The sequence below is a fragment of the Coregonus clupeaformis genome, chromosome 21 (genome assembly GCF_020615455.1).
Source record: "Coregonus clupeaformis isolate EN_2021a chromosome 21, ASM2061545v1, whole genome shotgun sequence".
Lineage (NCBI taxonomy): Eukaryota > Metazoa > Chordata > Actinopteri > Salmoniformes > Salmonidae > Coregonus > Coregonus clupeaformis.
Genome location: NC_059212.1, coordinates 2,465,358 through 2,478,145, shown reverse-complemented (window position 1 = coordinate 2,478,145; position 12,788 = coordinate 2,465,358). Strand labels below are relative to the sequence as shown.

Here is a 12,788-nt window from a genome sequence, read left to right as displayed (position 1 = left end):
TTGGAGTTTGCAAAACAAATGGTCTCTGGATTGTTGCAAATAATCATGATATCATTCTGCCAGGTAGGCATAGGCTAGTTAACATTTCATTCTTAAAAGCCATTGGACGGGGGCTTTTAGTGTTTGTCCTTTATCTAGGAGACATAAGAACCGCTCGTATTATATTTTTTGTTTTCCTTTACACATTTGACCCCTTTTTTGGGTAGGCACAAAACTGCCTTCATACTTCCCGTGACAGTTGTGGGGGTCGTAGAGAAAAACGGAGAACTCCATCGTATTCCCTTTCCACAGTGGGGTCACATTAGTTTATAGCCCAAACAGTTCGGACGCTAAAAACAGAAGTTGCCACATCGACGGTACCGACTTCAGACGAGTCCCCTGACACTTGTGGGGGTCGTAGAGCAAAACGGAGAGTCTCCCCTTTCCATAGAGTGGTCATAATAGTTTGTGGGTCAAACCGTTCACAGACGTTTTTCGCGAGAAGACCGATTTTCGGGATGTCTCATGGTCTGACATACACATAGCTCTGCCACCTTTCACCGCAGATGCAGAAGTGCGATGGATTGAGACGCATCCAATGCAAAAAAAAAAGATATCTGTAGCTTAAACTGACGGATGCGTCAATCGGGTTAATTGAGAAGGTTATTGGGAAAGCCTTTCCATCTTCCAGAGTATGGTTAGCTCTATCATTAGCATCGCTATATATGAAACCTGATGTTTTACTTCATATTATGAGGCATATCTTACCTTGCTTCAAAGTCACCTATAGCCAAAGTCCCACCATGGAAACGTGGAGGCAATTATTTTATAAATACTTCCTCACTTCCTCCAGTTCTATTGGTTTTCTTTCATTGTCTAGCTGCGAAAGGCATTATCCTAGTCATATTATCAATCCATGATAGTTGTTGTATCTTTAATCTTCCCCTATTTCTACATTTCTACCGGATATTTCCATCTCTGTCCATGAAACCGCTCGCATAAGTGGTGCACATTTTAGAAAGGTGTTTTCCCGCAAATTGAATTTTGGAACATTGGCACGTAGGCCTACTGCCGTGTGCACTTAGCTGTGCCTAAAATGTGAAGAAATAATAGTTTATCAACAATTTAAGCTAAACATTCTGATGTGTGCCATCAGCCTTATTAATTGATACAGCGTATACTTCCACTACACTACTTTGATACGCATTGTGGGGATTAAGAAGTGAGTATATGCAATGCTCACTGAAAAATACACTATATATACAAAAGTATGTGGACACCCTTTCAAATGAGTGGATTCGGCTATTTCAACCACACCCGTTGCTGACAGTGTATAAAATCGAGCACACAGCCATGCAATCTCCATAGACAAACATTGGCAGTAGAATGGCCTTACTGAAGAGCTCAGTGACTTTCAACGTGGCACTGTCATATGATGCCACCTTTCCAACAGGTCAGTTCATCAAATTTCTGCCCTGCTAGAGCTGCCCCGGTCAGCTGTAAGTGCTGTTATTGTTAAGTGGAAACTGCTAGGAGCAACAACGGCTCAGCCGCGAAGCGGTAGACCACATAAGCTCACAGGACGGGACCGCCGAGTGCTGAAGCGCGTTGCGCATAAAAATCTTAGTTTTTTAAACGGGACAAATCTGAGGGGACACGTGCCCCTGTGCCCCCTATGGGCCTCTGTCCTCTTGCTAGGTGAACATGAATTAAAGTGTAACTACACCTAAAAATCTCAATTTCTCTGATTTTTCCCAGACCTCAAAAGTGGTCTCCTGATGTGGTTTAAGCATTGTTGTGGACTTCCAAATGAGTCTATGTAACATCAGAAGGATATAATACTTAAGACTGATATAACCCTTTAATTTATTCAATTAGTTTTACATTTATTTTTCAAGATAACCTTACTTAATTTTTCTGTTTTAATAAAATACATAATTTGAAGAACAAATATCATTGTGGCAATTCATATCTTGACTCTAATCTCAATCGAAGACAGGTTTAATGTTAAAAAATGATTAATGTTGATCTTACTTAGAAAATAATCCTGATCATATAGGCCTGAATCTAGATGATATCCAAAACAACTAACAATACACTGAATTCATACATTTTCAGTAAATGTAATTGTAATTTTAAATCTTTTAATTTCCCAGGTTACTGGAACGTCACAGTTTACGGCCGGAAGCACTCGTACCGTCTCTACACCAAGCTGCTGAACGAGTCCACCCGCTGGGCCAGCGCCATGCAGAACGTCATCGACACCAAGGCCCCAATCAACACTCCCACCCAGAAGCTCATCCAGGACATCAAGGTAAGGGAAGCGGAGCAATCGCTAAATCTGTCACATTGTACAAAAAAGCTCTCAGTTCATGACAAAACTAAGTCACTCTGGAAACATCCAAGTGCAAAATAGGAATGTCTATGAGAGCAATGATTATGTGTATTTAAATAATAGTGATAGATTTATTGCGAGAAATAATTAGATTGAAGCGTCCTTTACTCCTTTCCGATGTGATTCTCATGTCATTTTGTATCCATAGGAGAACTGTCTGAACTCCGAGGTGGTGGAGCAAATCTATAAGAGGAACCCCATCCTGCGCTACAGTCACCACCCGCTCCACTCGCCACTGCTGCCTCTGCCCTACGGAGACATCCACATCAGCTGTAAGATCGTACACTATGCTCCTTTCATTATGCACCCCCTCCCTCCCTCACCAACATCCCCAACTGATAGCAACCTCTTTCTTTCCCTCTGCATGCACACACGTCTCTCTCTCTCTTCTCTCACACACATACACTATTTTTCTTTCTCTCTCTCTCTCTCTCGCTCTCTCACTTTTCACCAACTGACAATAACCTCTTCCCTCTCCCCTCCACAGCCTTGAAAAACTAGGGCCACGCACAAACACACACACACACACACTCTCTCTTTCACTCACACACACACACACACACACACACACACACACACACACACACACACACACACACACACACACACACACACACACACACACACACACACACACACACACACTATAAGTACATTAGACATGTCCTGTTTTGAAAATATTGAGTTAATATCTATAATTGTCGCATTCCTACCCCCTTTCCCCTCTGCAGCCCTGAGGAACAAGGGCTACACGACGCTCCAGGATGAGGCACTCAAGATGTTCAACTCGCTGCAGCACCTGGAGGGTGTTACCGACCCCATGCCCATCATCCAGGGCGTGCTGCAGACGGGCCAGGAGCTGAGGCCCCTGAAGGACGAGCTCTACTGCCAGCTGGTCAAACAGACCACGCGCCCCCCACAGCCCTGCAGCCCTGGGAACCTGTGCAGCTGGAGGATCCTGGCATGCATGTGCTGCACGTTCATGCCGTCGCGCGGAATCCTCAAGTACCTCAAGTTCCACTTCAAGAGGTGAGAGGGCCCGGTGTTGTACCAAATATGAAATGTGGTCAGTCTTGAATTCTGTTGCACGATACATAAGAAGGATCAGAGTGTAAATGGTTCTGATGGCTTTGGAGTTGTGGGCCACACATGCTGGGTATTTTTGATAGCTGATTGTAAAACGCTTCGCATAAAACCATCTGCTAAATGACCAGTAGCACTTTATATGAAGGGGGTAAAACCTTATTGGAACAAGTCATAACATCTTTATGAGTGTTGCAAAATTATTCATATCAACCGTCATAACACATTTATTTATCATCATTCATAAGACATTTTTAAATAAAAGTCCCTTCGAAGAGTCGAAGTCATCAGTACAACGGAAATTCATGTTTTTACTGTCACAGTAGCCAACCCCCTGACACTCTATTTACGCAACAGTCTGGGAGCACCGGCTAAGCCTTAGAGTATTACCCAGGTAGCAGTTTAGGGGTTTATATGCCTTGCTCAGGGCCACAATGGCATTAAGGCTGAGGTGTCAAACTCCTGGAGGGCCATGGGTCTTGCTGGTTTTTGTTATCTCCTTAAAATTATTTTCCAATAAAGACCTAAACAATCAGGTGAGTGGAGTTCCTAACTAATCAATGACCTTAATTGATCAATCAAGTACAAGGTAGGAGTGAAAACTTGCAAGACACTCAGCCCTCCAGGAATTGAGTTTGACCTCCCTACCTTAGGGGTTGGAATCAGACCTGGGTGTAAATAGTGTATTTCAAATTCAATAGTGCTTCTCAAACCTCTCCTCGGGGGGCCCCCAGATGTTTCACAGTTTTGTTGTAACCTCAAACTAGCACACCTGATTCAATTAGGTAAGGGCTTTATGATTAGTTGACTAGTTGAATCAGGTTTGCCAGCTCTGGAATAGTTAAAATACGTCTGGGGGTTCCTGAGGAGAGGTTTGAGAAAGGCTGCTCTAACTATCTGTGCTTGATTATTGGAATAGTCCCAAAAGTACTATTTGAACCCTGGTCTGGATGGCACCAGAGCAACTGATGTCATTGTAACATGTTGAGACCTGATGTTAATGCCTTGGCTTTAGCTCAGCAGAGGCTAAGACAGTCTTGTGGTGTGTAGGACTAACCCAGTCAGTAACACCAACAACCATCAGGCTCACTCCCACTAGATTTTTCTACTAGAATTACTTGTAATATTGCAATGAAAAAAATACTTTTATTTTGAAGGTTCCTTATGAATGATGTTGAATAAATGTGTTATGAAGGTTGTTATGAATGATACCGCTGCATTCACAAAGGGGTCATGAATAGTTTCATGAAGGTGTTATGAGGGCATTATGTATACCCCCTTCATATAAAGTGTTACCAAATGACCATGTCATATTCATAGACATAAAATATGGTGGCAGCTAGCATGTCATGTAGAATTCACATCTGGTAAAGCGCATCCTGAAATTGTTATTTCCAGTTCATGAAAGTAATACTCCATTAGTATCGGAAGACTGAAAACTCAACAAAAGCACCAGCATAACAGGGCTTCCCCTCTGTTTCTCCTCCAGGACTCGAGAGCTCTTCCCGGGCACGGAGATAGAACGCTACGCCTCGTTCAGCCTGGACTCATTGAGGAAGACGCGTGGCCGGGAGTACGTGCCCTCCCTGGAGGAGATCCGGGCGGTGGTGGCGCGCCAGGATATGACCACCACAGTGTACTGCCATGGCGGAGGCTCCTGCAAAATCACAATCAACTCTCACACCACCGCCGGAGAGGTGAGAGCCGGGGGGGAAACAAGTTGGGAGTTTAGGGTTGTGGTGATCCAAAGGCAATGGTGATGGGTAACGGACTGCAATAACCTTAAACAAAATATGACATATACAGTTCCTTGCAAAGGTATTCATCCCCCTTGGCGTTTTTCCTATTTTGTTGCATTACAACCTGTCATTTAAATAGATTTTTATTTGGATTTCATGTAATGGACATACACAAAATAGTCCAAATTGGTGAAGTGAAATGAAAAAAATAACATGTTTCAAAAAATTCTAAAAAATAAAGAATGGAAAAGTGGTGCGTGCATATACATTCACCTCCTTTGCTATGAAGCCCCTAAATACCAAATTTACCCAATTACCTTCAGAAGTCACATAATTAGTTAAATAAAGTCCACCTGTGTGCAATCTAAGTGTCACATGATCTGTCACATGATCTCAGTATATATACACCTGTTCTGAAAGGCCACAGAGTCTGCAACACCACTAAGCAAGGGGCACCACCAAGCAAGCGGCACCATGAAGACCAAGGAGCTCTCCAAACAGGTCAGGGACAAAGTTGTGGAGAAGTACAGATCAGGGTTGGGTTATAAAAAAATATCAAAAACTTTGAACATCCCACGGAGCACCATTAAATCCATTATTTAAAGAAATGAAAGAATATGGCACCACAACAAACCTGCCAAGAGAGGGCCGCCCACCAAAACTCACGGACCAGGCAAGGAGGGCATCACCCCGAGAACACCATCCCCACAGTGAAGCATGGTGGTGGCAGCATCATGCTGTTTTTCATCGGCAGGGACTGGGAAACTGGTCAGATTTGAATGAATGATGGATGGCGCTAAATACAGGGAAATTCTTGAGGGAAACCTGTTTCAGTCTTCCAGAGATTTGAAACTGGGGTTCACCTTCCAGCAGGACAATTTACATTTACATTTTAGTCATTTAGCAGACGCTCTTATCCAGAGCGACTTACAGGAGCAATTAGGGTTAAGTGCCTTGCTCAAGGGCACATCGACAGATTTTTCACCTAGTTGGCTCGGGGATTAGAACCAGCGACCTTTCGGTTACTGGCACAACGCTCTTAACCACTAAGCTACCTGCCGCCCTACAATGACCCTAACCATACTGCTAAAGCAACACTTGAATGGTTTAAGGGGAAACATTTAAATGTCTTGGAATGGCCTAGTCAATGCCCCAAGATTTCTGTACACCAGCGGAACCCATCCAACTTGAAGGAGTTGGAGCAGTTTTGCCTTGAAGATTGGGCAAAAATCCCAGTGGCTAGATGTGCCAAGCTTATAGAGACATACCCCAAGAGACTTGCAGCTGTAATTGTTGCAAAAGGTGGCACTACAAAGTATTGACTTTCCGGGGGGTGAATAGATATGCACGCTCAAGTTTTCTGTTTTTTTGTCTTATGTCTTGTTTGCTTCACAAAAAAATATATTTTGCATCTTCAAAGTGGTAGGCATTTTGTGTAAATCAAATGATACAAACCCCCAAAAAATCAATTTTATTCCAGGTTGTAAGGCAACAAAATAGGAAAAATGCCAAGGGTGTGAATACTTTCGCAAGCCCCTGTACTACTATGTGTCTACAGTGTGCTGTATACGGGAGGTAAATGGTTGCAAGTTAGCTGAAGATAACCGCCGTAAAATGCCAAAAGTGAACTTTGTTGACTTCATACATTTGTTTTATTGCTTACTTCAACATTTTCTTTACCGCAGAAATAGTTCACTCACTAAGTAGTTGATAACTGTGTGTGTCCCAGGTGGTGGAGAAGCTGATACGGGGCTTGGCCATGGAGGACAGCAGGAACATGTTCGCCCTGTTTGAGCACAATGACACCACTGACAAAGCCATTGAGAGCCGCACTGTGGTGGCTGACGTCCTTGCCAAGTTTGAAAAGTAAGTGTGTGTGTGTGTGTGTGTGTGTGTGTGTGTGTGTGTGTGTGTGTGTGTGTGTGTGTGTGTGTCAGTGACGTGCGGTGAGGTCGGTGGCTGAGTAGGCACAGGCTATTATGAAAGCCAGATTTACTCACAAATACAGTGGGGAAAAAAAGTATTTAGTCAGCCACCAATTGTGCAAGTTCTCCCACTTAAAAAGATGAGAGAGGCCTGTAATTTTCATCATAGGTACACGTCAACTATGCCAGACAAAATGAGAAATAAAATTCCGGAAAATCACATAGTAGGATTTTTAATGAATTTATTTGCAAATTATGGTGGAAAATAAGTATTTGGTCAATAACAAAAGTTTCTCAATACTTTGTTATATACCCTTTGTTGGCAATGACACATGTCAAACGTTTTCTGTAAGTCTTCACAAGGTTTTCACACACTGTTGCTGGTATTTTGGCCCATTCCTCCATGCAGATCTCCTCTAGAGCAGTGATGTTTTGGGGCTGTCGCTGGGCAACACGGACTTTCAACTCCCTCCAAAGATTTTCTATGGGGTTGAGATCTGGAGATTGGCTAGGCCACTCCAGGACCTTGAAATGCTTCTTACGAAGCCACTCCTTCGTTGCCCGGGCGGTGTGTTTGGGATCATTGTCATGCTGAAAGTCCCAGCCACATTTCATCTTCAATGCCCTTGCTGATGGAAGGAGGTTTTCACTCCAAATCTCACGATACATGGCCCCATTCATTCTTTCCTTTACACTGATCAGTCGTCCTGGTCCCTTTGCAGAAAAACAGCCCCAAAGCATGATGTTTCCACCCCCATGCTTCACAGTAGGTATGGTGCAACTCAGCATTCTTTGTCCTCCAAACACGACGAGTTGAGTTTTTACCTTAAAGTTCTATTTTGGTTTCATCTGACCATATGACATTCTCCCAATCCTCTTCTGGATCATCCAAATACACTCTAGCAAACTTCAGACGGGCCTGGACATGTACTGGCTTAAGCAGGGGGACACGTCTTGCACTGCAGGATTTGAGTCCCTGGCGGCGTAGTGTGTTACTGATGGTAGGCTTTGTTACTTTGGTCCCAGCTCTCTGCAGGTCATTCACTAGGTCCCCCCCGTGTGGTTCTGGGATTTTGCTCACCATTCTTGTGATCATTTTGACCCCACGGGGTGAGAACTTGCGTGGAGCCCCAGATCGAGGGAGATTATCAGTGGTCTTGTATGTCTTCCATTTCCTAATAATTGCTCCCACAGTTGATTTCTTCAAACCAAGCTGCTTACCTATTGCAGATTCAGTCTTCCCAGCCTGGTGCAGGTCTACAATTTTGTTTCTGGTGTCCTTTGACAGCTCTTTGGTCTTGGCCATAGTGGAGTTTGGAGTGTGACTGTTTGAGGTTGTGGACAGGTGTCTTTTATACTGATAACAAGTTCAAACAGGTGCCATTAATACAGGTAACGAGTGGAGGACAGAGGAGCCTCTTAAAGAAGAAGTTACAGGTCTGTGAGAGCCAGAAATCTTGCTTGTTTGTAGGTGACCAAATACTTATTTTCCACCATCATTTGCAAATAAATTCATTAAAAATCCTACAATGTGATTTTCTGGATTTTTTTTCCTCAATTTGTCTGTCATAGTTGACGTGTACCTATGATGGAAATTACAGGCCTCTCTCATCTTTTTAAGTGGGAGAACTTGCACAATTGGTGGCTGACTAAATACTTTTTTTCCCCACTGTAAACCTTGATGAAGCCCAAGTTCACCATACAACAGATAGCTCCAACAATCAGAGTAACATAGGCTATCAACCGAAATTAACAAAAAATTTCACCAAATGTAGACCTAAATACCAATGTAGCCTCCGAAGGCCGCATATTTCATATCATCCGACAAAATGACACTGCTCAACTCAACTCAGCAATAGATGGATTGCGTGCGCAACTACGGGGCAAAACAGACAGGGTTGGCTTAGATTGTTGACAACATGTAAACTATATTGTCTCCAAATGTTTATTGAAAACATAAATACATTTGCACAATGAGCACTTGTTGTCTCTGAAATACATTGTTACAGTTGTTGGTTAGCTAGCTATCAAATGATTCTAAAAACAAGACATGGTATCAAGAACAAGATATAAAACTAGCTGAATTGAGCCACCTACAATTCCCTACATGGCAGCTTCTTGTCATTCTGACCTTTCAGAATCATGATATCACGCGACCTTCAGGCCCATCGATGTGCATGCATAATTTTTGTGATGTCAACCAACCCGTCTATAGACTGACGTAACCATCCACAGTTACAACCAACCAATATGGACACATTTCATCCGAATAGGTCACAACGCAAACTCCATAGTCTTTCACAATTAATTGACAATTTTTTCAATGCACCACGCACACACACACATAATAATATTATTATGTGAAATATTATTTAATATTTATATAATAAATAATATAGTTAATATTGTTTTAAAAAATATGACATTTCCATACAATCAAAATGACAGAAACATTTCTAATCAAAGCAAAATTATATAAATCATGATAAATCAAATGCCGACATGAAAAACAAAGCAATTGGTGCGCTCTAAACAGCTGACCAGCAAATGGAAAGAATGACAGATAGTGAGCAATGGATAAATCTACATAATGCATTGAAATAAAAGGCATAAATCAAAAGTATTACTTACTTTATTAAGGTAAACAAAGCAAACTCGACCAAACAATGGCGAAAATGAGGAAAGTAAGCTACAAAGGAAAATATTTTATAACGGTAGCTGAGGATTCAGCACTGATGAATGGACAGTTCTGGGGCAGGTTAACTCTGTGGTGCTCAATGGACAGCACCTTTGTCTAGCCAGTTGTTTCCGTTTGTGTACATGCCAGGAGACGGTTTGTTGGCACAGTTCATTTCACGCACACTGATAACGTTTTACAAGTTTGAATACGCCACTAAACCGTTATTCTCACGTTCATTCAACAGTAGCCTACTCTGCTAATTGCAAAGGAAAATGCATTTAGGCCTACCTTTACTTGTAAATTAGGTCCATTCATCTGTCCTTACATCACTGACTGCAAATCCTTCTGTATTCTGTTTGATATAAGCCTATCCGAAAACACCCAAGTGTCTGGGTTCATCATTACCCCGAAATGCTAACTCTAGTTTCCCTAAATATGTTGCTCTATCTAATAAGGTCCTTCTTCAAAATCTCACGGTTTGCCTTTATGCTACCTTGGATTGTGCATGGTGACTTGTTGTTTTTGCTGCTCATTTAACGGCAGATCGATCCGTGATCTGGTGTTGGATGTGCGATGCTGATTTTTCGTGTTTGATGAGGGCATCAGGTTGTTGAGGTCGCAGTAGCAGCCTTCTGTTGTACCCTGTTGAAAAGGGGAAACAGTACAGGCGGCTACTGGTAGCACAGCCATACAGCCAGTCTTTTCGTTCATACCACTCCCGTTTAAACCATCAGATGATTTTCTGTCCCTTCCTCTGATGAAGGTCAGGAAGCGCAGGTGTTGGGTTCCCTTTTATGACTTAGCCTACACCAAGTTTTCCTTGGAAATCCAACTTGGAAAATAGTTTTAGGTGCTGTATAGTGTCCATTTTGTCAGGTTGCTTTTTTACTCAGTTGAAGAGATGCACGCCAAATTATGTAGACACGCCCAAATAATGTTTAAGCTTTAAAGACAATATGCATGCGCAAAATATGAACTCCGCTCAATGCAACAAATGAAGCTAGTATAAGCAGCGAGGCCTATGCCTACGATGTCCATCAACATTGACTGGAGGCAGGAATGGCTGCGCATGTCAACGATTTGACTGGATGGGAAGGTAGGCACAGATCAACGAGAGCCTTTGATGGATTTTTCGCAAATTGTTTTGATTTTGAGCATAAAAGCCCCCAAAAACATTGTGAAAAAACATTAGATAACCAAAAGGAATAGGGTTTTAACACCTATTTTATTAGCCTACCCTGACTGCAAGTAACCGGTGTGAGCATGTGTGTGCGTGTGTGAGTCTGTGAACAGTACTAGTAACACTCACTCATCTTTTCCAGGCTCTCTGCAAGTCAAGATGAGACCAAGACAGGCTGGAAGTTCTATTTTAAGCTTTACTGCTTCTTAGACACAGATAATGTACCCAAGGACTGTGTTGAGTTTGCCTTCATGTTTGAGCAGGTATGAACCAGCGAAAAAATACATCCATCCACACTGTTTCTGTCTGTCAGTATGTCTGAAGCCAATAAATTAGTAAGATCCGTTATTGTTGTGTTGGCTGTGTATCTGCCAGTCTAAGCGTTAATCCGATGATAACAGCTTGTCAAAGACAATCGTTGTCCTTTAATAAAGGATTCCTTCTTCCTCTTTGTTTCTTTCTACCTATCTCTCTCTCTCGCTTTCTTACTCCTGTCTCTCATTCCTCCTCTATTTTTTCTCTTCTCTTTCTCTTTCCCCCCTCTTTTTCCTCTTTCCTCCTTTCTCTTTCTCTTGTCCTCCTCCAGGCCCATGAGGCGGTGATCAGAGGCCAGTACCCAGCCCCGGAGGAGACCCTCCAGTTCTTGGCCGCCCTGAGACTACAATACCTCCTCGGAGACTACAACCCCCAAGCTACCGTGCCCGAAATGTCTCAGGTGTTCCCTATGACTCGGTTGTGTGCCCGCATCCAAAATTCCAACAAGACTTTCTCCCCGGCCACTGGTTTGGGCATGGGGTCAGTGGTGGACCGTTCCGATGGAAACTCGGAGAAGAAGCGCTCCAGCTTCCTGGAGGGAACGCTAAGGCGTAGTTTCAGGAGCGGCTCAATGAGCCGCCAGAAGCTGGAGGAGGAGAATACGCTGGAGGCTTGGATGAGGGAGGAGATAGCTGCAGCACGAGCCAGCCTGGTGAACAAGTGGAAGAAGCTGCAGGGGATGAACCAGGAGCAGGCCATGGTGAAGTACATGGCCCTGGTCAGAGAGTGGCCTGGCTATGGATCCACGCTCTTCGAAGTGGAGGTGAGTGGCCATCACCAAACAGTGGTTTACATTTAGGTTTTAGACATTTAGCACAGGGTTTCGTCTGGGACCCTCAGTCATTTCGCATTTTTGTTCTATTCCAACACTATCACACTTAGGTTGTGTTCATTAGGGCACACAATGGAACATCTAATGTTGTATTTCCCTGTTGATTCAGTCCGTTTTCTTCCGTGTCGTGCCTTGTGAACACAATCCTGATTAAAGGACTTGATGAAGATGAGACTGAAACTAAAAAGTAATGCCCAGATCCGGACCGAAATGGAAAACTCTATAAGTGATATAAATGGATCTGTCACCATCGTTGACCCATTCCTCCTACTCATACCTTGTCTCCTTCTTGTCTCCTTTCCTAGTCCTGTGACGGGGCCTTCCCAGTGGAGCTGTGGCTGGGGGTGAGCAGGGAGGCCATCTCGGTGTATAAGCGTGGCGAGCCCTGGCCCCTGGAGGTCTTCCCCTATGAGCTCATCCTTTCGTTTGGGGCCCCACTGCCAAACGCCTACAAGATAGCCGTGGAGGGCCGCGAACTGCTCTTCGAGACCAGTCTGGTATGTTAAGCCACCCATTATATAGGCTGTTATAAGGAGCCATGATGGTAATGGCATGTTTTTTAATGCAATGTAATAATGGTACACAGTATTATAATTATACGTTCATAGAAAGTGTTGCAAACCCTTTTCTGTTATACAGAGACTGTGTCAACTGTAAGGT

At 43.3% G+C, this 12,788-nt stretch overlaps 1 protein-coding gene across 1 annotated transcript in view; it reads left to right on the top strand.

Annotated features, from left to right (window-relative positions):
* myo10 (myosin X) overlaps nt 1–12,788 on the top strand; it is a 326,310-nt gene that overhangs the window by 309,875 nt on the left and 3,647 nt on the right. The window contains exons 33-40 of the mRNA XM_045206170.1: nt 2,136–2,293; nt 2,523–2,646; nt 3,106–3,403; nt 4,947–5,154; nt 6,926–7,062; nt 11,124–11,244; nt 11,568–12,059; nt 12,434–12,625. Of these exons, the coding sequence (XP_045062105.1) occupies nt 2,136–2,293; nt 2,523–2,646; nt 3,106–3,403; nt 4,947–5,154; nt 6,926–7,062; nt 11,124–11,244; nt 11,568–12,059; nt 12,434–12,625 (1,730 nt within the window). The remainder of the gene's footprint in view (nt 1–2,135; nt 2,294–2,522; nt 2,647–3,105; nt 3,404–4,946; nt 5,155–6,925; nt 7,063–11,123; nt 11,245–11,567; nt 12,060–12,433; nt 12,626–12,788) is intronic.